Source organism: Akebia trifoliata, chromosome 14 (assembly GCF_017979445.1).
Source record: "Akebia trifoliata isolate Shusen 1 chromosome 14, ASM1797944v1, whole genome shotgun sequence".
NCBI lineage: Eukaryota > Viridiplantae > Streptophyta > Magnoliopsida > Ranunculales > Lardizabalaceae > Akebia > Akebia trifoliata.
The window spans coordinates 26,315,667-26,335,221 of record NC_141388.1 but is presented as its reverse complement, the minus strand read 5'-3'; the positions used below and the strand labels follow the sequence as shown (position 1 = coordinate 26,335,221).

Here is a 19,555-nt window from a genome sequence, read left to right as displayed (position 1 = left end):
GTTTAAATCCATTATACTTAAAATTTTAAAAAAAATTTGACTGACTGTTTTTGATATAATATGACATAATATTAAAAAAAAAAATTGACAGACTGTCTTTTAGTGTCATAAGATGCCTTCAAACTATACTGTTTTTTACATTTTAACTATAAATATTAATATAATATAATATAATAAATATTATATAATATAATATAATATTTTAAATATTAAATATTAATATAATGTGTTTAAATCCATTATACTCAAAATTTTAAAAAAAAATTGACAGACTGTCTTTTAGTGTCATAATATGCCTTCAAACTATATTATTTTTGACATTTTAACTATAAATATTAATATAATATAATATAATAAATATTAATATAATATAATATAATATTTTAAATATTAAATATTAATATAATGTGTTAACTATAAATATTAATATAATATAATATAATATAATATAATATTTTAAATATTAAATATTAATATAATGTGTTTAAATCCATTATACTCAAAATTAAAAAAAAATAAAATTAATATTAATAAATGTTTCTTTTGTTTGATTTAAGGGCAAATGAATTAGAAATATTTTCATAGAAAATTAATAAAGTTAGGGGTATTTTGGTAAAACGAACCGTTAGATTTTGACTCCCCGCAAGAAGAGTTTTGAGAAATAGGTTTTCTTGACTTCTTCATAAAGAGTAATTTCTTGCTCTTGCGCGGAGTAACTCTTCGAAAGAGTAGTTCATACAAACGCATCCAAACGACTTCTAACTCCCCGCAAGAGTCAGAAGTAGCCAAGGAGTCCTATCCAACGCCTACCTAGATTCCTAACTCCAGAAATAATTACCAGACACTTCCACGATTTTGCAGAACATATAAAAATATATATATTAAAATATATTCATTCGGTGACAGCCAAGATGATTTATTGATCACAACTCTCGCATTGAAAAGAAGCTAAAATTTATGGGGAGATTGAAGATGTCTTAGAGTAAAAGAAAAGCATAGAGACAAATAGAAAGCCTAAAGAAAAGCACGGAGACAAATAGAAAGCCTCATTAGTTATTTCTCTTGTATATATACGTAATCAAATTTCTCAAATAAATAAGTCGTACATTTACATTTTGGTTTGCCAAACCAATGAAAAAATTCAGCAACCACAACAATTGGGTTCGCAGATTTGTTGATGTGGCTCATTGTATTTCACAAACCCAAAACAAACTGTACTGAAAACCGGAGCGGGGTTCTGTATGAGGGTGAATTCAGTAATATAGTACCCAACCATTGAGTTTAAGGGTTTATATGTATATATATGTACTAATCCCAAACACAATGAACTAAATAAACAATCACCTGTATCCTTGACTAAAATTCAAAAGCACTGTGCTGAGAGCTTCCATAAATGCTACAGAGAGCGTAGCGGCCGATGCAACTTGTGAAGGAGAAGCTTCCTGGGCAAAGACATTTACATCGATATTTAGCAAAAGGAAATTGTTCACAGCTACCAAAAGTACAATTGGGATAAGTTCAAGCACAAGAAAGAGTCCTTTAACATTTTCATTTTCAAGTTGTTATTTTGCAATAAAAAATCACCATATACATCAAAATTGATGACAAATCATAAGATACAAACAATGACATAGTTATTGCTGGTTCTACAGTCCCTAGTGATCCTTATTTAATTATGAGGAAATGATATAATCAAGCACAATGTCATAAAGCCACATGGATTAAATACATTACAAAGACTGATTTTGCCTTGATGTCTTCCTTGTAATGCATTTAATGTGGCCCTTTGGAAAGTTATGTCTGGACATATCAATCCCCTACTTATATTTTGATGAACTATGAATCAATCAATAACATGTTTCTTGATTTTACCCAGTTTTTGTTCCATAAAGCACAGTTGGTCTGATAGATGTCTTGGAAAATTACTGGCATGGATCAATCTCAGAAAATTCCAGAAGTGGATGTCCACTTTAAAAAACTAGGTCTAGTTTCATTGAGAACATCCTATTCAACTTCTCATTCTACAAGGAAAATTGAATCTAGATAGGTGGAATTAACAGAATTTAGTGCCATCCATAGTCACCAAAGTCGCCGACTTTTTCAAAATATCGTGTTTAAATCACGATTTTAAAGACTGACAATTAAATTATGATTTTTTGAAAAAGACGCGATTTAATCCCTACTTTTTGAAAAAGTCACCATTTAAACACAAAATGTGATTTTTTTTTTTTTTTTTTTTTTGGTGAGACAAAGACCATTTATTCTTAAGTTTAAAATAGGATTTGATGATATAAATGATAACATCACTTAGTAGAAAAAAATATATACTGTCTTAACACTACTACAATTTTTTCCCCATTTTTTTATTTTTTCTTTTTCTTTTTCCGTTGCCGACTTATTCCCGAACCCCAACTTGGTGACTATGGTGCCATCAACTCAAGTCTCAACTGCCACCTCATATATTTGCAGGCTCTTTCTAAAGTTATATTGCTAGTACTCTATCCTGGTTCAACTTATTTTAAAACTTTGGTGTCTAATGTATCCTCTACCATATCTTTATCTTCACAATCACTCCTTATTCTTGTCTCTTGTTTTCCTCTTTCACATTCTTTAAGTTGTATCCCCTTACTTTGGAGGCCAGATATCTATTCCTCCATTTTCAACTAAGTTTCTAATATATATATTGGATTTTGTTAACGTGCAGCCTAAAGGCACACATTAAAGTGCAATAAATATACTTTGGAAATTAGAATCTAAGGGTATTTCGGTAAAAAGTAATTTTTTTAAGGGCCTTTTCGGTACAAAATTCAATTTCCAAAGTGTATTTATTGCACTTTAACGTGTGCCCTAAAGGCACACGTTAACAAGAACTATATATATATATATATATTTTGATGAAGACATTCAAGAGTTGTTATTTAGTTTTATGTTTAATAAGAGGGTCTATTTCAATAATTAGGGTTGGAATGTGGGCTTATTTTTATGTTTATTAGTCCATGATCTTAGTATTATGACTTTTTATAAGTTCATATGGGTTGAAAATTTAAGGGAGATAAAGTTACGATAATTTGGGTATTTTTTGTAATTTTCATCTTTATGTTAAGGTTAACTTAAGCATTTTGCTCTTTAGGATTTTGTTTGACTTTCAATATTTAAAGACATCCTTATGTTATTTTACAGAAGAGTGCTTAATAAAATTTATAGGATGTTCTCTTACCTCCATGGTTAGACTGCTTAGTGTGAGGCCCTGCTCCCTTGGTGTGAATCCAAGGTATAGAAGACTTAATAGTGTGATTCTAGGTAAATTTTCTACATATCTCATCTTCTTCTCCACATTAGTTTCTATTTTATCACCCATAAATTGTTGAACCTATTGGCCAAATCATCTCTAACTTTCATAGAAACAAACTAAACTTGTTTCTAAACCCTAAATCTATCTCTACACCTTCTTGCCCATCAAATACAACCCAACCGAACCCTGCATCCACTAGAATAGGCCCTAAATACTGCCCAAAGCAGCCTAAACTCAGCCACACCCTCTTACCATCCCAACACATAATTCCCAACCTATAACCCTAATCCTACTCCAACCCATAACCAAACCCTACTCCAGTGATGCAGGACGGATAAGAGGAGATAAAAAAATGGAATTTGATTTAGGTAAAATATGGGATTTAGGGAAATCTAGTTGGAGATTGGGTTAAGGATTTGGGTGGCGATAGGAGAGACAAGAAGATAAGAAAATGAATTTTGATTTTGGATTTTGGGCAAGTATGACCACAATCTCAATGAAAATGGTTAAAGGTTAAAGTTTTATAAGATTAAAGGTTAAGGTTTATTGGATAATGATTAAGGGTTAAAATAAAATGAGTATTAAGAATCAAAAAAAGGACTTCAAGAATCAAGAATCAAAAAAGTTAAGAGAAAATAATAAAAAGAAACAAATAAAGATTAGGAAAAAAAAAATAGAAATATAAAACATTTGAATCACACTAAGGGTTTCTTGGAATCACACTAAAAATGGTGGAGAACTCACTTCACTCCATTAAAGAAAATCATTTTTTATTCATCAAATTTTCATTGTTTATTCATTAAAAAAATTTCTAATAAAATTTATATAAAGAAAATAAATTTAAGAGTCCTAATCAAACTAAAACACCAAATAAATCAACCTAATTTTCATAACTTTCTCTCTCCTAAATTTCAAATCCTAATAAACTAAAATAAAATATCAAGTAGAATTACTAAACTACCCCTTAATATTAATACTAAGACCATGGGCCGATAAAACATCAAAATAAACCCAAAAAATATGAAGATAAAATCCTAAAACAAAATTCTAAATAAAAACTAAAATCTACTCTTTAAGATTTGATATCCCCATCAATCCTCCTTGGCTGGGGTTTCACCACTGGAGAAATAAAATTGTAGTAATTCTCATCATCAGTTGCGTTCCGCATTATTCCCCTCTGGTTGGAGAAAATTTGTCCTCGAGTTTTAAGACAATTTGTGGTTCATCCCTTTTAGCGAAGATTTGTTCCCATATCTTGATGTTGTATTGAATCATTTAACTTCAAATTATGATCTTCTATCTTCGCAGTCTCTATTATACCCACCTAAGATGATTAGGTCGGTTTGAGATAGTGATGGAACAACTACATCATGAACAAAAACCATAAATGTCTATAAAAGATCTTCCTTAGGCTTTTTTGACGTATTTTCCACTTCATGATCTTGTTCTCACGTTGATTCTAGAACTGTAGGCACAATATTCTGAACTTAATGTTTGATCTATCTTTTCTTCAATCTGCACTTAAACTGATGGTATCACAAGAGTTGATTTCCAAGGACATACCTTGAGTAGATACTGTCTATCTGAAGTAACATGTAAAATATTTCGCTCCACATCGAGCGTAGCTTATACATGTGAAATCCAACCTCAACCCAACACAACATGACAATCTTTTAAAGGAACCACCTTGCACTCAGCACCATGAATAAAACATCCCTAATGGAACTGAGCGATATAGTCGTAATCACGATAACCACAATAAGTCTTATTGTCAACATTCTGCAAAATCTTCTCAAAAAAAACTTGTGGAAATCAAGTTTTCCTCATATTCATCACTACATAATACCCTGAATGACTTCCCAAAAGGTAAAACAAATCTAGTTTTGACTTCCAATACCATCTCTATTTATTCCAGGTTCTTAGCTCTGATATCAAATTGATGCAAGACAGATGAGGGGAGATTAGAAAATGGAAGTTAATTTAGGCAAAATAGGGGATTTAGAGAAATTTGGTTGGGGATTGGGTTAAAGATTTGGGTGATAATAGGAGAGATAAGAAAATAGAATATGATTTTGAAAAAACAAGGGATTCAAGGAAATTCTAGTTGGAGATTGGGTTAAGGATTTGGGCAACGAGACAAGAAAATAGAATTTGATTTTGGATTTTGAGCAAATATGACCACAATCTCAATGAAAATGGTTAAAGGTTAAGGTTTTATAGAATAAGGAAAGGATTAAAGATTAAGACTTATTGGGTAATGATTAAGGGTTAAAATAAAATGGGTTTCAAGAATAAAAAATCAAGGATCAAGGATCAAGAATCAAGAATCAAGAAAGGGGTTTCAAGAATCAAGAAAGTTAAAAGAAAATAATAAAAAGAAACAAATAAATATTAGAAAAAAAAAAAAGAAATAGAAAGATAAAACCTTGGAATCACACCAAAAATGGTGGAGAAATCACTTTACTCCATTAAAGAAACTCATTCTTTTATTCATCAATTTTCATTGTTCATTCATAAAAAAGACCCTAATATATCGATCAAAAAAATAGAAAAAAAAAAGACCCTAATACAATCTAATATAAAGAAAATAAATCAAACTAAAACACCAAATACATAAACTTAATTTTCATAGCTTTCTCTCTTAAATTTCAAATCCTAATAAACTTAAATAAAAGACTAAGTAAAGTTACTAAACTGTCCCTAAATATTATCCATGGACCAATAAAACATCAAAATAAACCCAAAAAAATATGAAGATAAAATCTTAAAACAGAATTCTAAATAAAAACTAAAATCTACTCTTTAAGATTTGATATCCCCATCAATCCTCCTTGGCTGGGGTTTCACCACTGGAGAAATAAAATTGTAGTAATTCTCATCATCGGTTGCGTTCCGCATTATTCTCCTCTGGTTGGAGAAAATTTGTCCTCGAGTTTTAAGGTGTTTGACAATTTGTGGTTCATCCATTTTAGCAAAGATTTGTTCCCATATCTTGATGTTGTATTGAATCATTTAACTTCAAATTATGATCTTCTATCTTCGCAGTCTCTATTATACCCACCTAAGATGATTAGGTCGGTTTGAGATAGTGATGGAACAACTACATCATGAACAAAAACCATAAATGTCTATAAAAGATCTTCCTTAGGCTTTTTTGACGTATTTTCCACTTCATGATCTTGTTCTCACGTTGATTCTAGAACTGTAGGCACAATATTCTGAACTTAATGTTTGATCTATCTTTTCTTCAATCTGCACTTAAACTGATGGTATCACAAGAGTTGATTTCCAAGGACATACCTTGAGTAGATACTGTCTATCTGAAGTAACATGTAAAATATTTCGCTCCACATCGAGCGTAGCCTATACATGTGAGATCCAACCTCAACCCAACACAACATGACAATCTTTTAAAGGAACCACCTTGTACTCAGCACCATGGATAAAACTTCCCTAGCGGAATTGAGCGATATAGTCGTAATCACGATAACCACAATAAGTTTTATTGTCAACATTCTGCAAAATCTTCTCAGAAAAAACTTGTGGAAATCAAGTTTTCCTCATATTCATCACTGAATAATACCCTAAATGACTTCTCAAAAGGTAAAACAAATCTGGTTTTGACTTCCAATACCATCTCTATTTATTCCAGGTGTTTAGCTCTGATATCAAATTTGAAGCAAGATTGATAAGGGGAGATTAGAAAATGGAAGTTAATTTAGGCAAAATAGGGGATTTAGAGAAATCTGGTTGGGGATTGGGTTAAAGATTTGGGTGACAATAGGAGAGATAAGAAAATAGAATATGATTTTGAAAAAACAAGGGATTCAAGGAAATTCTAGTTGGGGATTGGGTTAAGGATTTGGGCAACGAGACAAGAAAATAGAATTTGATTTTGGATTTTGAGCAAGTATGACCACAATCTCAATGAAAATGGTTAAAGGTTAAGGTTTTATAGAATAAGGAAAGGATTAAAGATTAAGACTTATTGGGTAATGATTAAGGGTTAAAATAAAATGGGTTTCAAGAATAAAAAATCAAGGATCAAGGATCAAGAATCAAGAATCAAGAAAGGGGTTTCAAGAATCAAGAAAGTTAAAAGAAAATAATAAAAAGAAACAAATAAATATTAGAAAAAAAAAAAAGAAATAGAAAGATAAAACCTTGGAATCACACCAAAAATGGTGGAGAAATCACTTTACTCCATTAAAGAAACTCATTCTTTTATTCATCAAATTTTCATTGTTCATTCATTAAAAAAGACCCTAATATATCGATCAAAAAAATAGAAAAAAAAAAGACCCTAATACAATCTAATATAAAGAAAATAAATCAAACTAAAACACCAAATAAATCAACCTAATTTTCATAACTTTCTCTCTCCTAAATTTCAAATCCTAATAAACTAAAATAAAAGACTAAGTAAAGTTACTAAACTGTCCCTAAATGTTATCCATGGGCCAATAAAACATCAAAATAAGCCTAAAAAACATGAAAATAAAGTCATAAAATAGAAATCTAAATAAAAACTAAAATCTACTCTTTAAGATTTGATGTCCCCATTAATTCTCCTTGACTGGGAAGATTTCGCCACTGAAGAAATAAAATTGTAATAATTCACATCATCAGTTGCGTTCCACATTATCCAATCCCATACCAACCCTTTAACCTTATTACAACATATCTGTAATTGCAAAACTTCACGTTTAACCTTTTAACGTATAGCCAAAATCCCTTGGGCCTAATCTAATTCTTGAAAATCCTTGAAATGGTCAAGAGAATTTAAATTGGCTATTAAATTTAGACCCCAAGTTTATTTGGAAGTTCTATCTTCTTTAAGCTCCCTCATTTTAACATTTGAGAGTAGCCTTGTAGGATTGTAAATTAACTTAGGAATCATTTTTTAATTACTTATTAAATTTTCTTTAATAACCTCTGGTAGAATTAGTTTATTTTATGATTTTTTATTGTTTTGATAATTATTCTTTATCTCAAAATCACAGACACGCAAAGAGGATGATTGTGCCGGTTCCTCTGGTAGAATTAGTTTATTTTATGATTTTTTATTGTTTAGATAATTATTCTTTATCTCAAAATCACAGACACGCAAAGAGGATGATTGTGCCGGTAGGCATAAGCAAACTCTAGTCTATATATATAAGAAAAAAAAAACTATCTAGCTTGTTTGTTTGTAATATAATTGTACAAAAGGGAAAACACAAGGAGAAAAATGAAGGTAGCTAACAAATAGATTGAAAAGATGGCCTAGTAACAACACAAAACTACAGATGAGGAAGAGGGGCTGGCATTCAATGGGACCCATGTGGTTTTCCTAGTTCAAAAATTCCAAGTTGGATTGTTCTCACCATTTAGTCTATCCAAATCTTCTTTGGGTTTTTTGCCTTGTTTGTAATAACCAAATTAACGAGGTAGACTAGAACTTATCTTTACAATTATAATGAGAGAAGGTGGAATTAAGAGGTTCAACACCAAAATTTGAAAGACTAAAAATGCCCCACATTTGCATTTAACCTTACTATCATCAAGGTTATTTTTGACAAAACAAACAAACTTATAATCCCACTCCTAGAATCACGGTAGTTAGTTTTCTAAAAATACATAGATATCATTTTATTATGTTACCTTTGAAAGTTCCTTAGTTAATATTTTAAATTACAAAAAGGTTCTTGCAATATATTAAATGATAAAACATAATAGATAATTAGATTATCTCTTTAAAATTTTAAAATAATTATAAAAAAAATATTTAATCATGCATAGATCCTAGTTTTTGTTATACATGTGCGTTTGCACATGCCACCTACTAGTATCCGGTCAGGGGCAGAGCTAGTAAGGAGCTGGTGGGGGCCATTGCCCCCACAGAACTTGAGACACCCCTATATTTTTAACTAATTACATGCCCCATTTGTCGCCACTCCCTCACCTCTCTCCCCATTTGCCCCAACACCCTCGTCTCCCTCCAATTTTTGCCCCCACCCCCTCACCTCCCTCCATTCAAGTTCTTCAACTATATAACTAATCATAGCTTGCCCCCACTAAAAGAAAATCCTGGCTCCGCCCCTGTATCCGGTAACGGGATTGTCTTTTCTTTTCTCTTTTCTCTTTTCTCTTTTCTCTTTTCTCTTTTCTCTTTTCTCTTTTCTCTTTTCTTTTTTCTTTTTCCTTTTTTGTCCGTTAAGAGATCTCCCAAGACCCATAATATTGTGGTTCACTGCATCTAGCAGGTTCTTTAGATTTTCTCCACAGGAATCATTAACATTAACAAAACCACATTACTCAGTTCCACAAAACTGGTTTATTCTTATTTTTGGGAGGACAACCCACATTTTTAGGGTACCTAGTTATTCAAGTTTTCAACTAAATTGACAAGGAATAACAAAAGAGTCATTTTGCTAACTACATTTAGAAGTACATTGACTAATACATATATCAGACCAAGTATAAAGCCTAGGGGTGTCCAAGTACAAGGATCAAACATAAGCATTAATACTCTAATTCACATTACCTTGAACCCATCAGGGAGGACCTCAGCTACGACCATCCAGATCATACATCCAGCAGCGAAGCCCGTACAGAAGGGCAGGAACTTGTTAAATGCATCAGCGCACATGAACGAGGGAACTGCTACAAGTGGCTGCAACGATGAAAAAGCATTAGCGGCTAATGAGTAATGGAGAAGATAAGAGTTATGAGGAGAGATGAAGGAGAAAACATTACACCTTCAATGCTTTTCTCTATTCCAATATATAAGAACTTGGTTCATTTCAATTTGGGAGGTATAAGTATAAAACTGTAGATAGTAATGTAACAAGTGCACTCCATTTCTAAGAGTTCTCCATGTTGGACACCACATCATACTCATGCGTCAGCACATATTTGCAAACAAATCATCAGACTTAGCAGGAGCACGTTTTCCAAGCAAATATCATTTATGACTTGTGCTAATGATGATTTGTTTCAAAAACACACCGATACAAGTATGACACAGTGCCCCTCATGGCAGAACACATAGAAATGGAGAACTTGTCACTTAACTACTGTTATATATTCTTCACTAGGGGAATGCATGTGTTGTTTAATGGCATTGTTTCCTCTCTCTTTTTTTACTAATAGAGTTTTCTAAGCGAGAGATTTAAAAACAACAAAAAAATATTAAAATAAAAACAATGGAAAACTTGCTAAAAAGCTAAAATGGTAGGTAAAATAACTTATATCACTTTTATATACATCATGCAAACTATAAAAATAAAAAATAAAATAAAAAAAGGTTCCTAAGAGGATTATAGGAAAAAATGTAAAATATTAAAAATATATTTAACAATGAACATCAGCTTCAAGATCTCGGCAAGCGCTCTCTAAAGTATACAATTTTATGAAAAACCAACTTAGAAAAAAAAATCATTTTTTGATGGGTAACTCTAACTTAGAAATTGAAAGTCACGGCATTTTGAAAATATTCCACAAGAAGAAAAAAATACATTTTAAAGAGTGTGACACTAGGTGTAGTATGGTTGGGTGCAATTAAGTATCTAGGAAGTTTTGCAAATTTGGGTGATCAATGGTTGGTTTGGGTTGTCTCGTCTAACACAACAGTCTAAAAGAAGTTACAGAATTGCGTAGGGCATTTTTTAAAATGTAAGTGGCAAAAAAGCTTCACAAACACAAATGGTTCATGTAGTAGATATTAAAAAAGGTGGGGAGCGGCATTGGATTTATTAGTCGGGACCATTTTGATAAGTTCTTGTTTGGTGCATGGGATAGAAGGAACGGGCAGGATAGCATTTTCATTGAGCTTGAAGCGAGTGAGGAAGCTATTAAATTTGCAATAACAAGAGGCTTTTCATCGGGTCTTGATAAGTGCGTTGTATGCTATCCATTGCATTAAAGGGGAACAAGAGATTTCATGGAAATATGAAAGAATTGCACGTAGGATTAAGGGGAGTAGTAGGCAACTAGCCTTCTGAATTATACTGGAGAGAGGCAACTGTAGCGGCTGAATTCCTTCAAGAGCCTTATTGAGTATCCTTGATGAGCCGTGTAACCGTCAAGAGCTTGTAATTTTGAGCGATGATGTACCTTGTAATTACTCTCGCTTGTAATCGAGCTGGTTTAACGTTATGGTGGATCCCATTATAACCCCAGATTGCTGATCAAAAAAATATATATGTTTTTGTATACATCATTATTGATCGTAAAATATCTAGTTTCTAATAGGAATATCGAAGACCTATATTTAATATGTATCATTTTAAAGATCTTGATGATAAATTTCTAGTGGTATTACTTTTTATTACAAACCAATTTACAGATTGGCAATTTTGGATAATTATTATTAGTTGATAGTATGGAGCACTTTTAGGGTGGGGGGGAAAGGTGGCCACAGTGGTAAATGTCACAAAAGGTCCCTTTCGATCATCTATTGTAGATACGTCATTTTAGTTTATATCAGCCTATCTACAAAAAATTCTTACTTCATTGTATTCTTAATATCTAATCCATTAGGTGTTACCTGTGGTAAAGATGTAATCACACTCCATAACATTGCATTCTGAGGAGAAACCCCTCTTGTTGAAAGAACCATACTCACGGCTAATCCTTCTGGGATGTTGTGCACAGCTATAGCTAAAGTTACCAAAAGACCTTGAGAAAAACCTTTGGAGCCAGCAAAGGAGACTCCAACTCCAGAGCCCTCACCAAAAGAATGAAGAGTCATTATTCCAATAACAAGAACGACCTTACTGGCATCTGCACCTTTAATGTCCAACATGCTTACTTCCCCATATTGTTCAAGAAACTGCACATAAATAGAGATGATATGATATGGGATGTATTAGCACGGTTAGTGGTTCAGAATCACTCAAGCATATGTGGATATCATACTCAAGAAAATTTAATAAAATTCATTGATATGGAGTTCAGGCTGTACCACTGTTGTGAAGTACAGGATTAGGCCTGCTCTTCAATTGGACACCAACATTGGCAAGCTTATTTTTATTTTTATTTTTATTTTTGGCAACCTATCCTATTGAAAAACTTCAACAGGTTGAAGACTGTGAATTTAATTACAAAATTGGATGCTGCAGTTATATCAGAAATGGACATATCAATGTAACAAAAAAAGTTGCAGTTTACTTACCAAAAAAAGATGTTGCATTTAGGAACTCAGAACATATTGAGGGATATGCATAAAAATAAAAAGGTTCAACCAAATAACATCACACAACCACTTGGAAATGAATGATTAAAACAAACAATAAGATGAGGAATATCCATCTTAAGTTAAGCTTGTTTGCAATTAATTGAAAGTATTGACTTCAGAATAAGGTAAAGTAGCTCTTTGATGGGGAATTACTCTCGTTTTTACTCAATCAAAAACTCTCATCTGAAAATAGAAAGCATCAATCACACAATATCCTCATCATCATTTTTCTATCGTCCTATTTGTCATCATCATGTCCTATCCCAACTTATGGGGGTTGCTTTATCCTTCATTCAATTCTAACATGATTAGAGAACAAGCTTTATAACTTAACACAAGAACCAGATTATAAATGGAAGAAAAGTAAGTAGTTGAAGACATCAGAATTGAAGTATATCAAATACATGAGAACTCAAAAACATATTCTATGCAATCGGAATAAGAAATAGTCCGAATTCTATATAGAGGGATTTATTTGTTTGTTGAGAATAGATTTTCTTGCGAAAATCATACACAGTAAGTGATTAGTCGAGGAAATGATTTTCTCAAGAATATGGATTGGAAATGTTTAATGGACATAGAAAATCAGTTCCCACAGAAAACAGATGTTATTGCAATGCCGGAAAAACTAAATTTTCTCGGCTAAACGTAAAAAAGATGTACACAATTTCACATTTTCCCGAGAAATTGATCTCTTTTTTTGTTGCTTATTATGGGTATCCCCACCCTTCGGGTGAGACTAATCTCACAATCACACACACCGCATCAGAAAGTCCTATGCACAACTGGTTGAGTTGAGGGTCAACCAAACCCTGGAGGGTGGCCCCAAGGAATTCATTGCTACGCGGGGTTTCGGACACTTGACCTACCCTTCCTAAGGAGCTTATCAAGGTTCGGCTTGCCACTAGACCAACCCCTAGGGTTCCTGAGAAATTGATCTTACCAGCGGACTTTTCCAGCAAACAAACATACCCTAAAAGTAAAAAAGAAAAAACAAGGAAAGATCACCAATCACCTTCTTACAAAGCCAAATGAAAACACCTCCAGACAGAATTCCAATCACAACCCAGTTGCCACCACTACCATGGGTTTGACCTTCCTGCACAAGGTCAAAGCTTGCGGCCAACATCACCCCAGCAGCCATTCCATTGCATATGCCTGCCCATTGTGGATCAAGCTCCAGAAAGAAGAATGGCACCGCACCTAAGCCGGTTGCAGCAGCCATTGCCAAAGTAAACCATGCAACTGTGGACACAGAGACTCTATTACTCTCATAAGCATCCTCAGAACTGTGAAAGGTATCCTCAATACCAGAGCCATCTATAACACTACTTCCCAAATTCCTATGCGGAGCAGTCCTTGTCCTTTGGGTAAGTTCTTTTTCAGGATCAGCTAAGACAGAACCATGCAGCACTATAAAAACCACTGTGAAAAACAAAACCTGCTTGAACAGCAAAGCCATTGTCATTCATACAGAGTTCACCACAACAATCACACTAACTCAAACACATCAAAACCCACTTGACCCAGATCACAAGAAAACGTAATTTTGCTGAAGTTCGTTCCTCAAATAAATAGAGCCCATCTCAGAAAATTTCTGAAATAGATTAATCCAAGCCTCAATATCCTTGAATGTGGGTGTAATGATCCTGAGCGAGCTTGCATTTAATTATAAGTTTGAGTCCCCTGGAAAAAATCTGATAAAAAAAAAAAAAAAAATCGTCAGAAAAGTTAGATTTTCAAAAACTTTCAACAACAGTTCAAATTTGTCAAGAAAATTTTCTTAATGGATAAAAAAAATGCCTAAAATAAGCATAGAATACTACCTTTGCATATGACAAACTCAAGGTTGCTTAACAACTTTCAAGAGGCAGAGAGCAAGTCCATACATTTTCTCCAACTAATAAATCAATTTTTTCCACATGAAATGGTTAGCCTAGACAAAAGAGTTTAATATCTGAAAGTTTTTTTTGCACGAATCCTGAGCTGCATAAGATCAAACAAAAATCATAAAATCAAATTAAATTAAATGATTGAATTTGATTAGCACAACAAACAAGAAACACATCTCTAAACAAGATCGAACTAGATATCTCTTTAACAAAAACCAAAGGATTCTCGTAATAATGCAGGCTGATTTTTTGCAGGCAGAACTACAATTACAGAAAGATTTAACAATACAAGCTCATCAAGATAAGCCCATTCCCGCCACAAATAACATCTCCAAAACCCTAATTGAAGAATTATCTTCAAATACTGCGAAATATTAAGATAATCGATCATTTCTTGTCAATGCCGATTACAAGGTTAACAGAAGATCTCAACACAAATATGTCAAGGAACCCTAATTTCAATAAAGATTATTTCTTTTCAAATTCCAATTACATAGAACTGATAGAGGGCTAAAAGAGGAGCCCCCCCCCCCCCCCCCTTCTCTCAACGCAAAAAAGAGGAGGTCATGGAACCCCAATTCAATAAAGAAGATTCATGGAGAAAACTAGAAATAATGCGTTGGAGCTACCGATTGATAATAGAAAACTAACAACCCTAATCTTCCAGGAGAAACCTGAAAGATGGACATTTGATGAAAGAAAGAAACCCTAATCTCAATCAAAAAAACATTACTTGTCGATCATAAAAGTCCCAAGAAAAATACCTCATTTCGATACAAGAGGCACAGAGAGAGAAAGAGAGAAGAAGAGTCAACGAATAAACCCTAACTCAGATTATATAAAAGAAATAGAAACTAAACTGAAATGAATCCATACGGAAACCGTCGATGGGAATACAAAACCGCTTACCTGGAAGAGACGACCAGCTAGAAGTGTTATAAGGGGCGGAAACCCGATTTGACGCGGTTTCGAGGAGACGAAAAGCGGTTTTCGGACAAAGATAAAGAAACAGCGGATGTTTTGCTGGTCTTATCGATAATCACGGAAATGCCCTTCTGATTGTCAAATGGAAGCTTCTAGTAAGTATATTCTTACTAAATGGCTGTCTAATTGTTATTAGAGTCTGTTCTTTACAGAAGTCAGTTCCAACTTTCAAAGTTGGCTTTTGAAAGAAGTAAAAATTCAGAACTTGAAAAGTCACATTCAGTAAAAACTTATTCATTACAGAAGCACATAAATTAAAAAATTAATGTTTATTTGATAGTTTTTTATTGCTGGATTCTGATAAAATAATCAGAATACCTTTAATGTTGATAATGCACAACAAATGAGTAGGTAAAATAAAAGGAAGAATATATATATATATATTATAATTCTATCAAAATTTCGACATCATCTCCTCTTAAAAATGAACATATGAAATTTTTTAGATAAAAAAAATACCTGCATGATACACAATCCAACATCCACATAGAGATAAAGAGTGTTTTGGTAATAAAGTAGTGATAATAAATTGCTTTTGGTGTTGGTAGTAAAGATGAAGGGTATTTTGATAATAATTCCCTTTTGGAAGATGAAGGGCATTTTGATAATCCCTTTTTATTTTTCAAGGTTAGATTTGGTTGAAAATTTGATTAAAGATTAAGGATATTTTAGTAAAGATGAAAGATATTTTGGTAAAAATGATAGGTACTTGATAATTTTCTTTTGTTTTTTAAAGTTAAATTTGGTTGGAAATTTGATTAAAGATGAAAGGTATTTTAGTAAAAATGATGGGTATTTGATAATTTTATTTTTTTTTAAAAAGTTAAATTTGGTTAAAAATTTGATTAAAGATGAAGGGTATTTTGGTAAAGATGAAAGGTATTTTGGTAATTCCCTTTTATTTTTTAGGATTAAATTTAATTAGAAATTTGATTAAAGATAAAAGGTATTTTGGTAAAGATGAAGGGTATTTTGAAGGTTAAGTGTGATTGGAAATTTGATTAAAGATTAAAGGTATTTTGATAAAGATGATGGGTATTTTATCATTTTCTTTTTTTTTTTTAGTTAAGTTTGGTTGGAAATTTGATTAAAGATGAAGGGTATTTTGATAATTCCCTTTTATTTTTTAAGGTTAAGTTTGGTTAGAAATTTGATTAGAGATAAAAGGTATTTTGATAAAGATGAAGGGTATTTTGGTAATTCCCTTTTATTTTTTAAGGTTAAGTTTAGTTGGAAATTTGATTAAAGATAAAGGGTATTTTGAAATATGAAGGGTATTTTGATAAAGATGAAGGTTATTTTGGTAATTTCATTTATTTTTAAAGTTAAGTTTGGTTAGAATTTTGATTAAAGATAAAAGGTATTTTGGTAATCTCCTTGTTTTAAGGTTAAGTTTTGTTGAAATTTTGATTAAAGATGAAAGTTATTTTAGTAATCTCATTTCATTTTTTAAGGTTAAGCTTGGTTGAAAATTTATTAAAAATGAAAAGTACTTTGGTAACTACACTTGAACCGTTTTACATTTTTGGCTTTCCGCAAAAGCCATTTGAAGAAGTCTCTCTTGGACAACTTCTTCTAGGAGCTATTTTTGAGTTTCAATTAAAATCTGTGGGAGTCAAAAAAGTCCAAACGAACATTATTTATCTGATTTTTTCAGCTTAAAAGCAAAAATAAAGAAAAACTGACTCCTGAAGCTCAAACGAACAGTGCTTAAAACTTTTCCCACTAATTGCCCCTCATCTACATAAGATTTTTTCTAGTATTTCATCTGCAATGGAATACATCTTCTATAATACATAAGATTTCAACCTCTATTAAAAAGTCTAATGATTTGTAAAGACGACTAACAGTCTCCTAGACTTCCAACTTTAAATCCAAGAAAATGTGTTTAGGAGAAGCAAAAGTCTAGTAGGTATTTGGATACAACTCCTTGACTACTTCTGATTCTTGCATGGAGCTAGAAGTAGATTGGCGATTGTTTGGACAACCAACTATGCCCAAGCCTTTGCAGAAGAGCAAAATTTGTTCCTTGTGAAGAAGTCCAAAAATAGGGGTTTTCAATTTGATCTTGCGAGGAGTCAAATTTACACAATAAAATTATTGTCGATTTCCAAAAATGCCTTCGATCTTTTTCTCTTTTCTATGAGAATATCCCTTGTATGTTACCCTAAACAAAACCTTTCAAAGTTGCCCTAAACGCACAACAAAATCATTATTCTCCCTTGTATGTTATCCTAAACAAAACCCTTCAAAGTTGCCCTAAACGCACAACAAAATCATTATTCTCCTTTGTTTAGTCAACCCATTGAATTCACACATGAAATCAAATTATTATGCAAGAACCACTGTGGTTTGAGGCACTATTGGGTTCTCCCTGTTCGTAGTCAGCACACCAAGACCACTGGTCGTAGGGGGAAGACCGTTGGTGTCTCTAAGAAGTGCTGAGATTTGTATTTCATCTCATATTTGATTAATAATGTAGATGTTGAGACTACTGTTTCTTTCAAAAGTTCAAAAGTTAGAAAATCTTATAGAATGGTTCCCTTATTTTGTTCGATTCATAAAAATGCCTGGATTGTTTTGTAGGTTTGTTACTCAAATCTCATTTTGTTATTTCGTTTGATAACTAAATGAATATGATTTAGTGAAATCTAAAGAAAAAAAAAACAATTTTTAGATGTGGGAATTGCATTGCAAGGCATCTTTTTATGAGTTCCTAGTGAATTAATGTACTGGAGATTTTTTTTTTCTTCCATTTTTTCAATCATTTTTTATCTTTGTTATGAGACTTATGTACTCCCTGTTGATTGAAATGGTTGCTATGTCTTTCTTGTTCTTTAGAGGGGTTAATTGCGATAATAGATGACATGGTTCGGTAGTAGGGACACCACATCGTATTGAGGGTTCTCGCAATATAAGGAACAAGTTTTTTAAAAAAAAATCTTAAAAGACTACTCATTCTTCTTGTTTGTATGTTTGTGGGGAAAACATTTTCTTAGGAAAAATCAATTTCTATAGAAAATGGTCCAATGGAAAATCTTATTTCTTTTGATTTTCATTTCAATGTGGTGATTTCCTATCGACCAACCAGCCTACCGAACATGACCCATCAAAAGGAAACATACACTGATAGTTTGCAATCCAAAACAACCCAAACTTATATGTTTGTGCTGCCAACCAAAAACTTCTGAATTCAATCCTGAACAAATATAAATTGCCTTAACAGTCTGTTGTGTAATTTGTTAGATCAAGTATAGTATTAGGCATAAACCATCTTTCTAACTATATTTTCAATTATAAAAATAATTGCTCAAGAAGCAAAGTTGTGTACCATATAATCAACTTCAAATAAGATTGCAACAAAGGCAGTTAATGCCTCACCCCAAAGAATGGGCATATATAGGTACACACTAGCTAATTATACTAAGAAATATTTAGAAATACTACTTTGCAATACGACATTACTACAATTAAACACATTTGATTACAAAGTTGTGTAACATATAATCAACTTCAAATAATATTGCAACAAAATCAATCAATTATAGAATTGGGGATCATATAGGTATACAATCCCATTGTGTTAACCATTCTGATATCATATCAAAATAAGTCAACTTTTATTTGTGTCATTGAAAGTTGATTTTCTTCTAAAGCTTGATGCCTTTGATTTTATATGTATTTCTTCTAAAAATTTCAACATCAATTGTGTATAAACTATAGATTACACGTCAATGTATATAAATTTCAACATCAATTGTGTATAAACTATTTCAAATCTCTATTTTTTTGTATAAATAAACTCTAAATTACACATCTCACAAAATAAATTCACTATCATCTAAGTTTTGTGCATTGGATTTAATTAGTAATAGAAAATGTCTGGAACCCAACGTAAGGGGAAAGAGTTGACTTTCGAATTAGACAAAATAAAATTTATCTGGATACGAGAAATCCATAAGATATTTGTCGATATGTCTTGAATTGATCCAACAAGATCATAGAAATGGCCCCTACTGGATAAACTAAGTTGGAAAGACCTTGGACGAGAGCTTAAGAATATAACAAATGTACATATCGAATTGAAACAACTTAAGAACCATTAAAATAAAACTAAGCTTAACTGGAAGAGTCGGAATGGTTTGATGAATATGAGTGGGATTTGAT

The 19,555-nt window shown here is 32.2% G+C and overlaps 1 protein-coding gene across 3 annotated transcripts; it reads right to left on the bottom strand.

Annotated features, from left to right (window-relative positions):
• Positions 1–920: 920 nt before the first annotated feature.
• LOC147386627 (putative zinc transporter At3g08650) lies at positions 921–15,471 on the bottom strand. 3 transcript variants are annotated; one of them, XM_086422722.1, is made up of 7 exons: positions 15,314–15,471; positions 14,339–14,498; positions 13,528–14,209; positions 11,823–12,107; positions 9,819–9,947; positions 1,345–1,442; positions 924–1,237 (listed from the first exon to the last, which is right to left on the bottom strand). In XM_086422722.1, the coding sequence occupies exons 3-7, from the start codon at positions 13,978–13,980 to the stop codon at positions 1,195–1,197; spliced, it is 1,008 nt and encodes a 335-aa protein (XP_086278848.1). In that variant the 5' UTR covers positions 13,981–14,209; positions 14,339–14,498; positions 15,314–15,471; the 3' UTR covers positions 924–1,194. The 3 variants fall into 3 exon arrangements, with proteins under 3 accessions (XP_086278850.1, XP_086278848.1, XP_086278849.1); XM_086422723.1 differs by lacking the exon at positions 15,314–15,471 and adding an exon at positions 15,169–15,301; XM_086422724.1 differs by having other exon boundaries at positions 921–1,442.
• Positions 15,472–19,555: the final 4,084 nt, after the last annotated feature.